Source organism: Suncus etruscus, chromosome X (genome assembly GCF_024139225.1).
Source record: "Suncus etruscus isolate mSunEtr1 chromosome X, mSunEtr1.pri.cur, whole genome shotgun sequence".
NCBI lineage: Eukaryota > Metazoa > Chordata > Mammalia > Eulipotyphla > Soricidae > Suncus > Suncus etruscus.
In genome coordinates this window covers 92,483,214-92,504,074 of record NC_064868.1, presented here as the reverse complement: position 1 = coordinate 92,504,074, position 20,861 = coordinate 92,483,214, and the positions used below count along the sequence as shown (strand labels likewise).

Genomic DNA, 20,861 nt, shown 5'->3' with positions numbered 1-20,861 from the left:
CCCTGAGCTAACACACCTAACCGGGTGTGGTCCAAAAACCAGGGGAAAAAGTTCTGGTGGGACTTTTGGATGGGGCGCCGACCCTTTGTTGCCTGAAGTAGCGTTGGAGAAACGGGATTCTCACGCCTTGGAAGAAAGATGCAAAGCCGTAGCCAACCTACCCGGTCATCGGTTCACTGAAAGAATCGGCAGATGCCCTGCAGTGCCCAGATACACAGTTTCTCTGGATATGCTCTATGTCCTTTAGGGGGTGCAGCTGACCATGTTCAGGGCACCCTGCTTTGTGAAGATGGAGGAGGCGCCATCTTAGCACCCAGACCCAAGAGCAGCAGCCAATGGCCGCGTATGGCACCGCCTCACTGGCCAATAGCCTATTTGTGATGACGTTATCCAGCCAATGGCCGTGGATAGCCAGTCCCCTGTCCCTGCCCCAGCCAATAGCCTTTCCCCTAAGGGTGTTTCATTATCCCTAGGTGGGAGGTGCTTATGACAGTTGCTGCCAGAAATTCACTTTGCATTCACTCACTTTAAGTCTTGGGAAGTGAAAGCAGCGTTTGGAATCGCTTGTTATCTACTTCCACAAAGGAATCTGCTTCGGATCCGGCCAGCTACCCCGACCCCCTCGGAAGTCTTCAAGTGATATGGGAATCATTTCTGGGTCTCTAGCGAAACCCCGAAGATGGCGATTGGTCACAATCTTCGGGGAATGCCGTTTCCAACTGGCACCCATTAAAGGATGGTGGCTGGTTCCAGTGGACAAACTATCAGCTCCAGAGGATTTTGCTGTCCATATTCATAGAGCAGAGCCCAGCCTGGTCACCACGGCCACACCAGCAGCATGCCCGGCAGAATTTCTGTGAGCTCCAACAGCATCGGTCCATTGACTACGTTAATCTGGTGCCTGGAAGCAAAGAAATGTTCATCTTTACTCGTTGGAATATGCGTGCGGTACAAACTGCACAGGCCCATGGAGTTTTTGTTTGTATTGGAGCCAGTCTCAACAGTGCTCAGGTCCTTTTCCTGCCTCTGTGGTCCGAAATCACCCCTGGTAGGCTCAGGGGGGGACCCGAGGTGTGCTGAGAATTGAACCAAGATCAACCGCGTACAAGGCAAGTGCCCTCTCCGCTCGTCTTTTGCTCTAGCCCCCAGAAATAAGTAATTTTATTATATTATTATTATTATTATTATTATTTTGTTTGTTGAGCCACACCCGGTGACGCTCAGGGATTACTCCTGGCTATGCACTCAGAAATTGCTCCTGGCTTGGGGGACCATCTGGGATGTTGGGGGATCGAACCATGGTCCATCCTAGGCTAGCGCCGGTCAGGCAGTCTCCTTATCGCTCCATACCACCACTCAGGTCCCTAGAAAGTAATTTTTTTTTTTTGGTTTTTGGGCCACACCCGGTAATGCTCAGGGGTTACTCCTGGCTATGTGCTCAGAAATCGCTCCTGGCAGCTCAGGGCACCATATGGGACTCCGGGGGATCAAACCACGGTCCGTCCTAGGCTAACACGGGCAAGGCAGACGCCTTACCGCTTGTAGCACTGCTCCGGCCCCAGAAATAAGTATTTTTATTATTAATATTCTCCGTCTTTTGAGTTGGAAGTTATCTGCGGCATTAGGGAGTGGGGGACAGGGTTCATGGAGGTCTAGGGCAGTGGTGGAGGGGAGCAGACACTGGTAGCAGATCTGGTCTGCAAATGATGCTACAAGGAACTTTATTCCCATTAACAGTATTGTAAACCACGGTGCCTAAAATGTGAAAAAAAATCTTTTGATTTAAGTTTTATAGATATGGAAAGAAAAAAGACCCTCTTCCTGTTTTTTCACTTGTAAGGTTAATTTTTAGAGTATTTTCTCTTTTTCCTTTGCTTTTCTGGGGAGAGGTCAATGTGTAAAAGGGAGGTGGAACAAGGGGAGTGTTTTTAAATCTTCTGTTCTTAGCAAATTTTCAGTATGTGATTGTCATTGTATATAGTGTTTGTTATGTTTTTTTTTTGTTTGTTTTTGGGTTACACCTGGTGACGCTCAGGGGTTACTCCTGGCTCAGAAGTCGCTCTTGGCTTGGGGGCCGCCAGGGGATCAAACCGCGGTCCGTTCTAGGTTAGCGCAGGCAAGACAAACGCCCTAATGACTGCGTCGCCACTCCAGCCCCTGTTCATAGTAAAATTGTTTAGAACTATAACAATTACCCCCACATGTTGGTGGTGGACAGTTAAGTTATTTGTGGCATCGTTCATTTTTACTAAATGCAAACAAGGCAATGTGTTCATTTTAAATTTGTTTGCTTGGGGACCACACCTGGCAGTGCTCAGGGCTTATTCCTGGTTCTGTACTCAGGAATCATTCCTGGTAGTGTTCAAGGGACCAAAAGCGCCTTGAGGTCGGAACAATAGAGCACAGCTGGGAAGGCATTTGCCTTGCATATGTTTGGATCCGGGTTCGATCCCCAGCATCCTATATGTCCCCTAAACCTGCCAGAAGTATTTTCTGAGCACAGAGCCAGAAGTAATCCTTGTGTGCCATCAGGTGTACACCCATCCCCCCCGGAAAATAAAGGCAAATGCCTTACCTGCTATATTTTCTCTTCCGTCCCTAATTTTTTTAGTTAAAATACTTAATTACAAAGTTATTCATAATAGAGTTTCAGCTCTAATACTAACCACCGGTGGCCAACAAGGCACTTTAAAAACATTTTTTGTTCTTCTTAGTATTAAGACTTTGGACTATGTTGTACATAATTATGGTTTTTGGCTGAAAACACTAAGTTTGCAATGGTTGCCACCAATCCTGATAGGAAGGCTTTAAAAGGTAACCAAGCAATAATTTTAAAATGTGCTACTTCCCTGTACCACAGCCAAGGGAGGGCTCCTAATCTCTTCGAATTTGGTATAACCCAATTCAAATGGATTTTTTGCTCAAGTGAAATTTAAATATGCCTTAATGAACAGTTTGCTATTCCTTAGTTTATCTTTTATCAATAAAAACATTTGCAAAATTGGCGGAGGCTGAATGTGAGTGAGCAAGAGATTGAAAAAAATGCCTGGAATTAATTCTTCAAAAAGCCCTTTACTTCCATGATTTACATGTTCAAACAATATGCAAGATTTTGGTTACTCATTATTGCCTTAAAAAATAGAAAACGTTAACACACATAAAAAAAGAAAATGTTAACATAATAACTTCTGATGAGCTCATTACTGGACTACACATGATAAAAGAAATGAATCTGAGCTTGTAAAACTAGCAGCAAAAATGGCCCACAAATAAAAAGAATTCAATATAAAAATTCAGAACAGAAAATTTGAGAGCTATGGTACAATTTCAAAAAATATAGCATTAAATAATTGAAATATCCTAAGGAGAGAAAAGATTTATGTTTAAAATTAAACAGCATTCTTTATTTTCTGGGCCAGGTGAGACACCTCAACAAAAATTTTTTATACTTTGAGTTAAGTTAAAAATGCATATTACTGGGGCCGGAACAATGGAGAAGCAGTAGGCCATTTGCCTTGCATGCGGCTGACCCAGGACGGAATTAGATCCCCCAGCATCCCATATGGTCCCCCAAGCCAGGAGCGATTTATGAGCTCATAGCCAGAAGTAACCCCTGAGCATCACCGGGTGTGGTCCCCAAAAATGTATATTACTAAATACTTTAGAAAACAGTAAAATCAGTGTTTGGGAATAAATTGAAACACTAAGTTTCTTAGAGAACAAAAGATATTAATCAAAATCAAATAATATGCTGAATTAATATTAATATTCTTCAAAAGAGAAATCACTTGATCCAGATCAGTTTATTGTTGAATTCTACCCAAATATTTAAGAATAGCAATATTAAGGGGTGTTTTGGGGCCACACCTGGTGGCACTCAGTGGTTACACCTGGTTTTGCCATCAGAAATTGTTCCTGTTAAGCTCAGTGGACCATAAGGGATGTTAGGAATTGAACCCTGGTTGGTTCCTGGTCGCCCAGGTACAAGGCAAATGCCCTACCACAGTGCTATCACTCCAGCCCCAAGAATAGCCATTTTTTACAAAAGCTTCTAAAAATAATAAGCAGAGGAAACATTTGTAACTCATTCTATGAAACCTTTACCCTAAACACCATAATCAACTAAACACATTACAAAAATGAGGCCTGAGAGCAATTACATGGGGTAAGGTGCATGTCCTTGCATGTGACTGACTCTGGGTTGATCCCGGGCACCTCAGACTTCTGAAATCTGTTTTTGTTTTTGTTTTTTGTTTTTTGGGCCACACCCGTTTGACGCTCAGGGGTTACTCCTGGCTATGAGCTCAGAAATCGCCCCTGGCTTGGGGAGACCATATGGGACGCCGGGGGATCGAACCGCGGTCCGTCCTACGCTAGCGCTTGTAAGGCAGACACCTTACCTCTAGCGCCACCTTCCCGGCCCCCAGACTTCTGAAATCTGAACACAGAACTAGGAGTAAGTCCTGAGCACCATCAGATGTGGCTCAATTATTTTTCCCCTAACAAAAAATTAAAAAAAACAATAGTCAAATACATCTAAGTAAAATATATAACAAGTGATTTTTAATAAAACATAAGTAAATTCAACAGTGTGTAAAATGTTAATTCACAGTATATATCCAAGTGAGATTTCCTCCAGGTAGCCAAGGTTAGTTGGACACTCAAAAGTCAGTGGATAAAACTCATTGCATCAGGTTAGTTGGACACTCAAAAGTCAGTGGATAAAACTCATGACATCACAGTCAGAAGGAAAGAGACAACTACTGAATGATTTCTCTATTATGTGGGACTTACAGATAGTGAGGCAGCAACAAAGATTCAAATGCAACATATGGAGTAATTGATGTGTATAATTGAGTTCAAGCTGGGTGGGAGATAGGGGAATGGAAATAAGTCATTGGTTATGGGTATGGTGATGGAATTATGTTCATGAGAAACCATTATTAATAGTATTGTAAGCCAAAAATAAATTTAAAAAATTAAAGTTAATGACATTAACAAACCCAAAAAAAGGTGTTATATCAATTGATGCAGAAAATGCATTTGAAAGACCCCAAAATACTGATGAAAGAGGACTCATGATGAAAATAGTTTCAAAAAACTAAGAACAGAAGATCTGTAAGAACAGAAGGGATCAGCTTCAATTCTTTTATAAAAGATCACAGAAAAGGCAAGAATACCTCCTTTGAAATTTCCTATTCAGCTTTGGACTGGAAGTCCTATTTAGTATGTAAGATATGAAAAAAATAAAATGTATACATGTGGGGAATAAAATAAATGCTTCCCTTTGTATACTGAAAAGATGTTTTTATCTATGTAGATTATTCCATAGAACTGAAAGCAATTACAACAAAACTTCTGGCACTTAAAAGTGATTTAAGTGGGGGCTGGAGAGATAGCACAGTGTCAGGGCTTTTGCCTTGTAAGCGGCTGACCCAGGATCGACAGTGGTTCGAATCCCAGTATACCATATGGTCCCCCGAGCCTGCCAGGAGCGATTATGAGCACGGAGGCAGGAGTAACCCCTGAGTGCTGCCGGGTATGACCCAACCCCCCAAAAAAGTGATTAAATTAAGTTATAAAAAACATAGTGATCATATAGCAGTTTGAAAAGTTGGTTTCTATATATCAACAATTAATATATTAAAAATTGAAAAATTATACAACTGTAATATATCACTAGTTGTTTTATACCTAGGTGAATAGCTGGCAGAACCTAAGGATAAAATGAGACAAAATTTTACACCTTTTATAAAAAGCAACTATGGGGCTGGAGTGGTGGCGCAAGTGGTAGGACTTTTGCCTTGCATGCACTAACCTAGGACGGACCGTGGTTCATTCCCCACCTCCCCCCCCCCCGCAGTGTCCCATATGGTCCCTCAAGCCAGGGACGATTTCTGAGCACATAGCCAGGAGTAACCCCTGAGCGTCACCAAGGGTGGCCCCCCCAAAAATAAATAAATAAAAATAAAAAAATAAAAAGCAGCTCAATGGGGATTATAGTCCAAGTATAATAATATAATTTATAAGATCTTTAGCAAAAAAATAGAAGATCAGATCTATATAATCTTTTAATTTATGATGAAATTTTATACAAGATTTAAAGCAGGGCCCATAAAAAATAAGTTGAATTTTATAAATTTTTAAAAAATTCAATTTAAATTTAGTGTCTGTGAAAGACTATTAAGGGAAGGAAAAGAAAACTAAATAACTAGGATAAAACAGTTTTAAAACATCTAATAAAGTACTTGAATACAAAATGAAAAAAATTGAAAAATAAACAACTCACACCACTATGGAAGAGATATATGATACCTCACCAGAGAAAATGTTATCATGGCAAATAAGAAACAAATAAGTATAAGAAACCACATGTAGTTTCCCAAGCCCAACTCCCCTAGGGAGTGTGATGCTTGAAAGCAGAGACAGTATTAAGCACTGAGTACAGTGGGGGTCTGACCCCCCAAATTTAAGAAGTAAAGAAAGCATAACAATGCTGAATATAATTTGTTGGGAAATTTTCAATTCAACAACAATGAGATATGTCTATACTGTTACTGGAATGTCTGAACTGGAAAAGAAAACATGGAAGTTCAATGAATGAAGAGAAAGCAAAATAGGAGGTGCCCCCATGCATTTTAGGTAAGAACATGAAATGTTATACCAGTCTGGAAGACAGTTTGTCATATTCTTACAAAACTGAACATAATCTTACTATATGATCCAGAAAACAAACTCAGGTGTTTATCCAGCTGGTTTACAAACCTATGACCTGACAAACTGATGAAACTGCTGATTTGATAATCAACAGCAACTGGAAGCAATCATGATATCCTTCAATAGATGAATGGATAAACAAATTGTGGTACGATCTGACAATGGGATGCTATTCATCTTGAAAAATGAATAAGCTACAAGACCTGCATAGATAAGAATTTTCAATGTGTATTGCTAAGTGAAAGGAGTCATTTAGAAAAGGCGAGAGAGTGAATGATTGCATATATTTGACATTCTGCAAAAGGAAAAGCCATGCAGATGGCAAAAAATATAAAGAAGGGGTGGAGACAGAAAATATAAAGAGATTTAAATAGCTTAATCACTGGCACTATATGAGGAGAGTGAAACTAGGTTCTGTGTCACCTTAATGGACCATACACGATAGTATTTGTCAAAAGAAAAAGAGAACTTACCCATACAAATATTAAATAATAATATGAATATGAAAAAATAATTGAGAAATTTCATGGCAGAATGCACAATGTGGCACAATATCATATTGACATTAAAAGTAGGTAAAACAACTGAACTGAAGGATTTAAGGGAGAAAGTTGCTGTCCTAAGTAACACTTAAAACCATTGTTATAAGACACATCATTTAGATAGAGACTCCCACCTTTTTCATTGAACCTTGGAACAAAAATTACTTTCTTTTACCTCATATTTTTGCATTTTTCTATAAAATTAAGGAGAAGGAATAAAGAAGAAAGGATGGGAGCCAGGGGCCAAGTGGTCTCCAGTGCATTGGTGGAGATTAAAAAAGAACAGAACTGGGCCCAGAGAGATAGCACAGCGGGCGTTTGCCTTGCAAGCAGCCGATGCAGAACCAAAGGTGGTTGGTTCGAATCCCGGTGTCCCATATGGTCCCCCGTGCCTGCCAGGAGCTATTTCTGAGCAGACAGCCAGGAGTAACCCCTGAGCATCGCCGGGTGTGGCCCAAAAACCAAAAAAAAAAAAAAAAAACAAAGAACAGAACTAAGTATCTAAGCCAAAGTCAACAAGAATAGAATCAAAAGACCCAAACTGTAACAGTCTAAACTTAAAATGGGCCCATTAGACTGGCAGGCTAGTGGGCAAAGGGTGGTAGTATAAGATACACTCAGGGTACATTGGTAGAATTGGGCCTGATTCAATATATGTCTGATATTCAATTATAAAGGACTTTGTAAATCACAATGGCTTTAATAAAATAAAAATTAAAAAAAGAAACAACATAGATGCTCTAGTTAGTAGATGCTGGTTTCTTACAATCAAGTCCCCTAATAGGAAGTAGGACTTTTTCAGGAAATGGCTGCTTCAAAGATAGATGCAAGAAACAGAAAATGTGCCCAGGACTGCTTTCTTCAAGCTTTTTCCTAACCAAAAAGGTTTCAATTTTGCTATACCTGTGGACCAGTAGTTGGAGATCACTGGCTCAAGGTATCTTTTGCATCAAAGTCTGAAGAAGTTTAAGGGCACCAGAAAGCACATCCCATGGGAAACTAAACACAGATCCTGTTTTGTTTCAGTTTTTCTCCTCCCAATTGTTGCAATGAAAATGTGGGAAGGAAGCATAGAATTTTAAGACTTAAGATACATTACAATCACATTGATAGATATACTTAAACACCAAGTCATAGAAACTTTTAAAAAATTTCATTGAAATAACATTGATTTACAATATAAGTTTCAGGCATACAACACTGTATATTTTACAATTGTGTATATACTACATTCTGATCACCACAAGTCTAGTTTTAATCCACCACTGTACCATCAACTCCTTCTTATCTGCTCAACCTATATTCCCCATCTGCAATTCCCCTTCTGTTCTCAGAATCTAAAGAAAAGAAGTAGAGAAAACAAACAAAATTCTAAGAAGTAATCATATATTTATATATACTGCATAAATAAAAATAATTGTGCATTTGGTGAGTACTTGAATTTATAAAATGATAACTATATTGGATTTATATTTTAAGACTACACCTTTTAGTAATGCACATAAAGACTTCGAAATAAAAGGGTTAGGTGTTTGGGAATGCTGGAAATTATTCTAGTAGTAAGAGATGGAAGAAATTACAGATATTAATGTAACCAGCCAGTATTCAAAGGCTTTGATGTTGAGTAGCTTAAGAATGTTTGTTTTAATATTATTTAAGTTACATATTTTTGACAATAAAGTTATTATACATATGCAATTCATTTGAAACCTCATTGAAGTTGACCACTTAAAAGTCTAGTTAGACAACAGAAACTATTCAAAACTTCATCCACTGTGAATATTTCAAACAAGGCACTTTTGGAGATCAATTCTACCAAATAAAAATGATCATCTAATTTAAACCCAAAGTACATGCACAATCACATTCAAAGTAGACAATTGTTTCATTCTTCTAGGTTAGTGCTCCTTGATGAGACCATCCAGTCAATAGAATACTTAACCATCCTAAATTCACATACCAGTGAATATTCTAAATAATATTTCAGCAAATTAAAGGAACAAACTTCATCTGAGGATGAAAATATGAACTACATTAAAAAATACTTTCAATTATAATTTCCTGTACAAATTGGAGGAGAAAAATCACTTCATGTTAATGGGTCCATCAAAAGCTTTTCCAAGAAATTCAACTCAGGATCATGATCCAAAAAAAGCATTAGAATAGAACTTCAAGTCCTTTGTCTATAGCAAAAATAGTTAAAATGTGAATGTTAAAAGAATTCCCATCTGAGTCATAGAATTAAACAATCTCTTTCCTCTACTGTTCAAATATGTATTGGAATATATAGAGTTGTATATATAAAATGAATGAGATCCGAAAATATAAAAGATGTCCTCAGTGGTAAAGCACAAATCTTGCTGGTATAAAGTCTTGTATTTGTTCCCTGGCACCATGCAATAAAATATGTAAAAAATGAAGGAATGTAATTGATAGCTTCTATTTTATCTTTATTCAAAGAAAAAAGTAAACTTCTGAAAGGTATATGAACATAGCAAAATAAAATCAAGAGTCTAGTCTTAAAAGCACTAATGAATTAGAACATGTAATAGAATATATTCTAATCACAATAGTAGCAATCTGAAAATTACCTCAAAAGAATCCTAATATAGAGGCCAGAGAGATAGCACAGCAGTAAGGCTTTGGCCTTGCACGCAGCCAATCCAGGACAGATGGTGGTTTGAATCCCAGCATTCCATATGGTCCCTCATGCCAGGAGTGATTTCTGAGAGTAGAGCCAGGAGTAACTCCTGAATGCTGCCAGGTGTGACCCAAAAATACAAACAAAAATGGGGCCTGAGAGATAGCCTGGAGGTAAGGCGTTTGCCTTCCAGGCAGAAGGACGGTGGTTCAAATCCCGGCATTCCATATGGTCCCCCATGCCTGCCAGGGGAGATTTCTGAGCATAGAGCCAGGAGTAACCCCTGAGCACTGCCAGGTGTGACCCCCAAAAAATACAAACAAAAAGAATCCTAATATAAATGTAATGACAACTAGAGCAGAAAAATATAATTTTACTTGATAGGAAATGTCTCAAATTGGAAACATTTGTTTAGTGAGAAAAATATATAATTTTACTTGATAGGAAATGTCTCAAATTGGAAACATTTGTTTAGTGAGAAAAATATTACAAATATATGAATAATAGTCCAGGGGCTAAGGCACTGCATTTTGATGGCCTTGCACTTTGCTGTTGACCTAGCTTTGATCCTCAGCATCCTATATGGTCCCCATGGCCACCACCAGGAGTAATTCCTGAGCATTGCTGTGTATAGCCTAAAAAATCAAATCAATCCCCCACCAAAATATTATAAAGATATGAATTCTTAGGGCCAGAGAGATAGTACATTGGGTAGAGCACTTGCCTTGCATGCAACCATTTAAGGGTTCTATCCTTGGAACCCCATAGGGTTTCCCAAGCCCCACTAGGAATGATCCTGAGAAAAGAAACAGGAGTCAGACATAAACACTGCCAAGAACAAAGAAGCAAGGAATGAAAAAGCAAGCAAAAAAGGTATTAATTTCTTCAACTTAGCGATTTAGTTCCTTACCCGTAGCTGCCAAGATGGTCATCAAATTCTCTCTTCAAATCAAGCACCTTAATTATAAAAATGAGAAGAAAATTGCCAAAACACCAACAACAGAACACTAGTAACTAGTAGGGATGGGGGGGTTGGTCTTTCAGGAAGGGAGTGGGAACCAACACATGCACAGATGCAGTGGTCAGCATAAGCAAGAGAAGTTATCAGTTTGTCCATCTTTTCTGTACACATGTAAGGCAGAATCTCCTATCCTTAACCAGCCTGCCAGGAACAGTTGCATCACTGGAAGGCCTCAGGAAATTAGATCAATGTTTTTAAAGAGGCCGTGGTAATACACCTGAAACCATTATAGGGTATTTGAAAAAAAAATAAAGGAAAATTGATACCAGCCCTGAAAGTTTTCCAAGCGGGCAAAACCATTTTCCAAGGAAAGAGCAATTGAGCTTGTTTTATACTTGACTGGGTTGTTTCTGGCTAATGTCTCCTGTTTGTGAGCTCATAAGTGAAGGAAATTGCTTCCCCAAGTTAAAAGGAGGTAACCACTAATAAATTCCTTATCACTTAAGCAAATTGATTCTAGCATGGTGAAGAAGGATCACTGCTTCTTTACGCTATGAGTTGCTCTCCAGTAACGTCCCCTTTCTGACTCTTGTTCAAGTGCTCCCAGCCTGGCAAGAATGTGAGCTAAACCAGCTTTAGCCAGTTTCTACTTTGGCCATGCCTTGGTTTGGATTGTGTGATTTCTGACACTTGGCAGTTCATTAAAGCCTAAGTGGGCTCCAAGATGTGTCCTAACAGCGCCGGAGGCTGCTGGTTCAGGGAGCTCAGGGAGTTAGCACACTGCTGTTTCATGGACTCTGCATTTGGCTATGTTTCTCTTGGGCTCAAACTCTACTCTCTTTGGATTTTGAGCTCTCTAAATTTATAGCATGTGCCTTCATTTGGTTTGTTGAAGATCTTTAAAAATTCTATTTTCAGGGGCTGGAGTGATAGTACAGTTGCTAAGGAGCTTGCCTTGCATGTTCACCTGAGGGTTGATCCCAAGTACCCATTATGGTTCCTTGAGCTCACAAGGAATGATTCCTAAGTACAAAGCCAGGGCTAAGCACTGAGCATCACAGGGTGTGCCTCAAAAACATGTATTATAAATAATAAAAACGATATAAAATATATATTAAAATATGTGTGTAGACTATATCAGTAGGAAATCTATACTTATATGAATATATTCAGATATACATTAAGATATGAATGTTGAGATCTCTCTCACTCTCCTGTCTCTCTCACACACACTCTTATAATTAGTTTTATAGCCCAGATCTCTCTCTGACACACACAGCACACACACACCTCCTTAGTTTTCTAGTACCTAAGAACATGAACAGTGATGCACTGCCAATCTGCACACACACACACACACACACACACATACACACACACATGGATGCCCAGCTCTCTGACATACACACACCTCTCTTAAAGAGAAGAAAAAGAAAAAGAACAGAAAAAGAAAAAAAATATGAATGTATACATTTATATGTGAAAAATATATTAAACATACATATTTTAACATGAAGTACCATGATTTGCAATAGTTACATAATAGAAGTTCATGAACCCCCTCACATGCTAGTGCCACAGTTTCCACTCGTGTCAGTTTTTCTCCACCATCTTGGGGGGCCAGGCTTTACTTGTGCTTTTGGAGTAGGTATTAATAAATATCCACCCAAAGAAGCAAACCCCCAAAGATTTGGTTCCATCTGATAGTAAACATTTCCCCTCTCCCAAAACACACACACACACACAAACACACAGAGGATAGACTAGGATCTTACAACTTTGATATTAGATGAGCTCTTAGATGTCTTGGAATGGTAGTATCCACTTTGGGAAAACATTAACTTACATAAGTTTACTTGAAGTGGCACTTTTGAGGGCCAGAGAGATGGTACAAAGGCTATATGCTTGTCTAGCGAGCAACCTAGATTCAGAATCTCGACACAGCTTTGTGGTGCTTTTTGCAGATTAAATTTGAGCCGTGGTGTTCAGCGCTGTTGTTGCTGGAGCTACCCGCTGAACACTCACTGCCTTTCAGGTTTTCATTCTCCTGGGTGATTGCTTCCCGCCACCATACTTGGAGCCCCTTCCTTTTTTGTTCCCCTAAGGGCCCCATGATATGCTGACACCCTGTACATGCCTGAGCACCGCAGGATGTGGGGATGTGGTTATTTTCCCTCCCCCCAAATAGAAAAGCACTCTCTTTGGCCATCCCCAAATCAAATTTTAACTGCAGTGTTTGCTGACCTTTGTCTGAACTCACTTTGGTATTTTCCAGAGGAGCCCTGGAATGTCTCAAAATTTTTCATATGTCTCCTTAAAATAGAGAGATACTTAACTTCTTTGACTTATTTTCTGTGTTTTGTGTGTTATATTTACATGTGAAGTAATGTCAAATAATAAGTAAAGCTAAATTTTCTTGAGTTATATTTATATAAATTATGTCATAATATGTATTCTAAAAATTGTATGAAATTCCTAAAGTCTAATACATCCTAATATAATATTGTCAGTGGTCAGTCTAATTCTTGTTTTCAAAAGTGCACCACAGAAATAACCATGGTCCTTTCAAATCTTTTATAATTTACTTATTATTTCATTGTAATTATTTGCTAAAGTGTTCCCGCAAAGTGCTTCATCTTCAAGGAGATATATGAAAGTGGATTTGACAAAGACATGTGTCTGATAACTTTAATATCATAATACTGAACTGGGTAAGAATTTCTAAAAACTCTAAAATTGATTTATAAATCTGCCCAAGATAATGAAAAACAAGAATTAATTACAGGAGACTGAATGAACTGATGAAAGAAATTAGACTTTTATGATTTCATTTTCAACACTGCTGGTTGTTTGATTTTTTGTTTTCCATATTTAAAAATTACTTTTGTTTTTCTGCCTTATTTTTTAAGCTACAAATAATTTACAGCAATTTGGTGACATGGACTTTTGTAAACAAAATCTGAAGCATTTTTCTCTCCTAACCTGATCCTGTTGTCTTTGAGATTATTTTTTGACTTTGAGATTTTATCTATTTGTAAACTTCAGATAAATCATCATGTATGCACTGTTTGTTTGGTTTTATGTCAACTCAAGAAAGTTCACCAGAATTCTTGATCACATGATTGAAGACAAACCAAGCAGGAAAAGACATTAGACTAAACTGCTACCTTCATCTACCCTCTGGAACTACTTCTGCACCAAATTTCAGAATCTTCACAAACAGCTCTCCAAACCTAGAGGCTGCACTGATAGTATTTCAAAATATTAACCTTTGATTTCCTTCTGTTTTCAAAAAAATGCCTCTCGTGAAATTACCTGATTGCTCATAACTTCAAAAGAATTTAATTAGATGGAAGCTTCCCTCTTCCTACTTAAAAAAAATCCCCGTGTTCATCCTGATCCTGTCCCTTAAGTAATCATTGCGACTATGTGATTAATAATAAATAAGATTGTACTTATTTGAAATCACAACAAATAAGAAACATTTGAAATCTGAGTGCACATTTTAAAAAATGTAGGTTGATTTAGAACGGTAAAAGTGGAGCCTGATTATAATTGATATGCATTATTTAGTTGGTTAAATCTGGGCTTCTGGGAATATGGGTTCAATAAAATTTTCAATCCTTGTTTTTTCTCATATTTATGAAATCAATTTTGACAATGCCTTGTTTACTCTTGAGGGCTTTAAATGCCATCAACAACTGCTCACACACCAAATAGTGTTTGCCAGTACTAGGCAACTGGATAAAATTACCAATAATTACATAAATGATGGAGGTGATTACAGGTCCTTGATAATGAATTAACTAAAAGAGTGAATATGGGATATTTTGACCTGTGGACCAGCAGTGGCAACCAAAAATGATGTAACACTGGTTAGTCATATACTTAAGACAATGAGTGTGACTAAAAGTTGGAAATCATTAAAACAAACTAAACAAAAAAAAAACACACAAAGAAAGGCCAGCCTTGAAAATTTCCCAAGTACGCAAAACCACTTTAGTCATGCAAACAGTAATTTAGCTTATTTTAAAAGATTATTTTGACCTGGGTCATTCCTTGCTTCTTTCTCTGGAAGTCATAAGCAAAATTTAAACTGTTTACAAAAATTGTACTATGTAACTACTGACCAATTCTCTATAATTTAAACTGCTTTAAAAAATACCTCTGAACTTCATTTGTATTTAAGTGTTTCTATTTTATGAACTGTCTTTTTGGTGTGCACTCAATAAACTTACGAATTACTGCTTCAATGATTCATTGATTTTATCGTTGTTAATTCTGAAATTTTGGCAGTGGGTGAGAAATGGTCTTTCAGAAAAATTCAGAGGAGTGATACATAGAAAGTACATATATTTTTCACTATATAAGCCTCAATGTGAGTAAATATGAATTTTTATTCTAAATGAGCAGTAGGTATAAAAAGATACAAAGCACTTTGATTAAAAAATAAAAATGACTGTTATGGGACTGGACCAATACAGTGGGTAGGGCACTTTTTTTTCATGCTGCTTACCTGGATTTAATCCCTATTATCTAATATGGTTCCTAGAGCCTACCAGGAGTGATTTCTGAGCACAGAACTAGGAGTATGTCCTGAGCATTGCTAGGTGTGATCCCCCTGCCATGTCCTCCTCATAAAAGATAGCTGTAGGGGCAGGGTTATAGTACAAAGGGTAGGGTGTTCCTTGCACATGGCTGATTCAGATTGGATCCCTGGCACCCCATTTTTTCTCCCAAGCCCACTAGGAGTGACACTTGAGTACACAAAGCCAGGAATATGTTCTGTTCTGAGCACTGCTGATTGTGACCAAAGGGAGAGGAAAAGGCAAGAATGAGGGTTAAGAAAATAAAAACTGTTAGGTTCTTTCACGCAATGTTATGTAACCTAGAAACAGTGAGACCCCTGCTCTCAGAATGCAGTGAAAATCCTGGAAGGGCTGTTGACTAAGGATTAGAATCTGTCCCATATCAGCCCGAGAGTCTCAGAGCAGCTTGAGATGAAAGCCGATTAGCTATTAAAAAAGGGGGGTAGTAGGCTGAGATAGAGTGCCTCTTCTAATCTGTCAAGAATCTGGTATGTTTATGAATTAAAGTAGGAAACTTTATCCCTGGAGTCCATCCAGTAGTGAAACCTGAGTGCTGTGAGTAGTTAAGTCTTCTCTGCAAAGGGTGGGACAAAATCGAAAACAAAACCAACCCAGAAACCAAAACCAAATAAAATACAGTACAAAAAGTAAGGAACCTGAGAAAGAACCAAAGCAACATGAACTGAAAACTGAGGGGGTCCTCAGTGTGCCCCCTGCCCATTTGTGTCATCAGTCTTGAGAAACCTGGAAAGATTTGGCCAACTTGGCAGCCTCATTTCTGCCTGGGACTAAAATGGAGGTGAAGGTTGAAAGAGCAGATGCTCTTGATCTGAAGCGTGTAGACTCATATTCATGAACAGAGGAGCTAGAACTTTTCAGGAATCAAATTGAGGACATTTAAGGAAGCACTAAGGGGAATCCAGAGCCCAGAAGCTAGGGAGCCCGGATGTTGTATTTCTTGACTTCCGCCATCGGGGTGGGAAGTCGGGGCTTGTCCTCTATCAGCGGAGGGAAGAATCCAGTCACTGCCCAACTTGAAAGTAAGTAAACCTGAGCGAAAACTGACGTTATGATGGACTCCACAACAGAGCTAGTCTCTGCCAAAGCTCCTCTCCCCCACTTTTCTGGAAAGTTCTAGAGTAGCGTTTCTACTAAGACTCGCACCATTTTCTCTGAGAAATCGTAGGGAGATTAAAGTCTTAAATGAAGGGATGTGAATAAAGCCTGCAAGTGTTCAGATATCTTAAGAGAAAAATAAGAACATAAGAAATAAGAAATAGAAAAAAAAAGAAAGAAAGAAATAAGAACACTTGCAGGTCCTGAGCAATTGCGGGCACAGCACGGAGGGCGCTTCTCTTAAAAATGGCGCTTCCCTTAAAAATGGCGCCTTAGGGCCCGGAGAGATAGCACAGCGGCATTTGCCTTGCAAGCAGCCGATCCAGGACCAAAGGTGGTTGGTTCGAATCCCGGTGTCCCATATGGTCCCCCATGCCTGCCAGGAGCTATTTCTGAGCAGACAGCCAGGAGTAACCCCTGAGCACTGCCAGGTGTGACCCAAAAACCAAAAAAAAAATGGCGCCTGAGGGGCCAGCAAGATAGTACAGCCATAGGGCATTTGCCTTGCAAGCAGCCGATCCAAGACCAACGGTGGTTCGATTCGAATCTCCCCGTGCCTACCAGGAGCGATTTCTGAGCACAGAGCCAGGAGTAACCCCTGAGCACGGCAGGGTGTGGCCCAAAAACCGAAGGAAAAAATGGTGCCTGATACTCGATATTTGCCACCCTATATGGTTCCCTGGACTCCATGAGAATTCCTGAGCACAGAGCCAGGATAAACTCCTGAGCACTGCCACGTGTCCCTCCAAAAGAATGTTTGGATGCCCCCATCATAAAGCTACCTTGCCTATACTTAAATTCTCTGCATATGAGAGACTCATAACAGGTCTGTCTGGTGAAAAACACCACCCCCCCTTTAAAGACATCCTCCTGAGGGAGTCAGGGATATGACAGCCTTGAATTGGAGGGTTCTCACAACTATTTAACCAAGGGAGAAGGACCAGACCCCATGACCTGTTTTGGTGGGGAATCTGAGGAGGGACTACTGGGTAATATTAAAATCTGTAAAATCAGAAACCCCACCGCTTCACCTGCTCCTGCCCATCTGTGAATAACATGGGATTTAGACTCTCAGAGGTTATACTGTTATTTCTGTCTTGAGGCTCTTCGAAAACGGCGTTGGCCAGAAAGGGTCCACAGAAGGAATCGCCTCATTGTTCCAGCAATCAAAATTGGCTCTCTGGTGAGGACTGAAGCCCAGAAAGGTAAGAAGCCCCCAGATGCTGTGTCTTCTGCCTTCACAAGGAATATTCCAGTAAGAGTGGTGTCAACTTCTACCCAAGGTGAGCTTGACAAGGAATTTCAGAAGGATAACACCAACTTTATGGAAGGGAGGTTCACTTAATCCCAAGAAGTGGATCAGGTCCTGCCAGAGTAAGCAGGAAAAAAGTGAGATGCTTTCCTTAGAACAACGATGATTCAGGGCCTGAGGTCAGCTTGGGGAGATCTCTGGCTGCTTGGAGGGCTGGCTTCAGGCCACAGATGTCTTCTGCCCTCCCTTTTGCCTCAGGACTCTCAGATGTGATGGTCTATTTGGGAATAAAACATGAGTATAGCTGGTTAGAATTCCTGGTCTTGCTAGTTTTATGGTTAAAGAATACAAGAAAGGATTGAAGATATTTTCTTCTAGAACACAGAGGGAAACCCACAAATGTGCTCTTGCCTCACAAGCAAACCTGGGACACTCTAGGCAGGATGTTCAGTCTAAGTATTGCTCCTTCATTTCTAGGTTGGTAGTTCAGGGAGTTGGAGTTGAGAGGACTGGCTTTGATCCACTGATTAAGGATCACAGGTTCTGCCAGGTCCCAAAGCGGAAACCCTGAGGCCAGACTTTTCTCTTCAGAAGGAAGGAAATAAAACCTACCTTGTCAGTCCAGTGAGGCTTCAGTGCATAGGTGACTTAATGTGTTGAACCCTTATTTCCATCTTGAGTGCTCTCAGGAAGGAGCCACATTAAGGAAGGCACACTTGGGGGAGCACTAAAGAGCCTCAGCCACACTAAGAACCCTGGTGTGGACTGATGAGGCACCAGACAAACATGGCCACTTCTGAGGCCGTTTATGAGAATGTGAAGCTCAGTAGTAGTAACCCTCCCACTTCTTCATTGTGTGTCTTATTTAGCTGAAATTCTTATCTAGAGGAATATGGCCTCATGTCAATGGAAAGAGTCATTACAGACCCTGTCAGATACCAAAGATTGGACTGAAGGGACCTCTCACCCCAGAACAGATAAATTTTAATGTTTGGCCACTGTACAGGAATGGCCAGATATGTGTCACTCACTTATATTTATACCACAGGTTTATTTAGAGAGATTTACTTAGGTCAGCAGAGGTAAGCACTGTTATTGTGGGTACTAAGGAAGGATGAAGGTGACCCAATATCCTAGCACAGAAGAGACACCAAAGGCATGCTGATTGTGGGTTGTGCTTGTTGTTTGTACCCTGATATGAGTGCCTCCTCCATTTTCCCCACAGAGGCTCCAGAAACTTGGTCTGAGGTACACATCCTTGAGTTGGAGAGAGAAGGCCAAGGAAGTGCCAGGAATTCGGTGAGGCCCTCCCCAAATATTTGTCCATGTTTTCCCTTGCCCCAGAAAACAAAGGAACCCACAGAGCTCAACCCCACCTCAGGATGGCAGTGACACCCCAAGAGATGTCTCACTTCTTATGCTCCAGACATTCCAGAGGATAAAGTCCTTTGAGACCCAAGGGAATTCCAAAAGATGGGGCCTGGAAGTCTATGGTCAATGTCCTCCCAGTGAAGCTGCTGACACACCTTCTCTCTCCAGGCCTGTGGGACCCCTAAACCACCTCTTGGTGACTCGCCTGCCAGCTGTACAACAAGAGTCATGACACCAGCTCGGAAGCGACGACGTGGCCTGGGCAAGGAAGACATCACAGAGACTGAGGACTCTGGCGAGGCTCAGCTGCCCCGGGTTGTGGAAGAGGAGTTTTCCTCCTCTTCCTCCACCTGCTCCTCCTCTTTCCCTTCCTCCTACACTACCTCCTCCCCCTCCTCAACTTACTCAGATGAGGAAGTGGCTGAGGCTGGGAATCTTCTGCAGGCCCTGGGAACCAGCAATTCCTCCACGACAGCAGAGTCCACTCTACTGAGTACATCCCAGGAGGGGGACACCATTACCCAGGAAGAGGGTTTAAACACCTCTTCCCAGGCCATTGCTATAGCACCTTTTTCCCCACTGTTCTTGACAAATGCTTTTGACAATATGGTGGGGGAGCTGGTAAGTTTTTTTCTTTTCAAGTACCGCAAGCAGGAGATGTTAACCAGGGCCGAAGTGCTGAGAACCATCTTCACAAACAACCAGGAGGCCTTCCCCGGCGTCTTCAGCAAGGCCTCAGAATGCATGCAGTTCATCTTCGGCATCGATGTGCAGGAAATGAACCCCCAAGTCCATTCCTATGCCCTGTGTAATACCCTGGACCTTACTTACAATGTGTCCTTGTTGGCTGAGGAGAAATTCCCCATGGGTGGCATTTTGATTTTTATCTTGACCAAAATCTTTATAGAGGGTAACCGCTCTTCTGAAGAAAGCATTTGGGTATCCCTCAGAGAGATGGGGCTATATCCAGGGAGGAACCACTTCATTTATGGGGAGCCCAGAGAGTTCCTTACCAATCTGTGGATGCAGGAACACTACCTGGTGTACCGGCAGGTGCCAGATAGGGACCCTGGCTACTATGAGTTCTTGTGGGGTCCCAGGGCCTATGCTGAGACCAGCAAGATGAAGGTTCTGGAGCTTTTTGCCAGGATCAGTAATATTGATATCAAGTCTTTAGATATGTGGTATTTGGAGGCTTTGAGAGATCAGGAAGAGAGAGCCCAGGCTCAGAGTTCTATGGCAATGACCAATGCAGACACTCTTGCTGTGGCTGGTGCGGGTCCAGAATTTGGCCAGTAGATTCTCTTGAGTGAACTTTGACACAAACCCTTCCCTTGTGTTCTGTATAGCTGCCATCTTTGTATCATCATAAGGGTGGCTGAAATGAGTCTCCTTTTATCTTGGGCATTTTAAAAGGCTTTGACTTTGACTTTGTATTAGTTTCAGAATATTTGTTCATGAATAACGTTGGTCACATAAATGTTGCTGTTTATCTAGTTTAAGAGCGTGCATTTTGCTAAGATATTTAAATGTTGTATTTTCCCCCCTCTTATCTATAGTTTGTAGTTAGATAATCTTCCACTGAATAGGAATTTCCTTGGAAGTGTGAAAAGCTAAATATTTTTGTCTATTATATATGTTGTCTTAACTTGTTCACAAATGTAGAAGATGT

General features: G+C 40.3%; 1 protein-coding gene across 1 annotated transcript; it reads left to right on the top strand.

The window, feature by feature from the left end:
* Positions 1–17,725: 17,725 nt before the first annotated feature.
* LOC125998945 (melanoma-associated antigen 10-like) lies at positions 17,726–20,607 on the top strand. The gene is made up of 3 exons (XM_049766961.1): positions 17,726–17,771; positions 19,044–19,117; positions 19,358–20,607. Exon 3 carries the CDS (start codon positions 19,418–19,420, stop codon positions 20,486–20,488), a length of 1,071 nt encoding a protein of 356 aa, XP_049622918.1. The 5' UTR covers positions 17,726–17,771; positions 19,044–19,117; positions 19,358–19,417; the 3' UTR covers positions 20,489–20,607.
* Positions 20,608–20,861: the final 254 nt, after the last annotated feature.

Bases quoted from the DNA above. Each gene is read 5' to 3' on its own strand.
- LOC125998945 (XM_049766961.1), top strand. From the start codon at position 19,418: ATGACACCAGCTCGGAAGCGACGACGTGGCCTGGGCAAGGAAGACATC.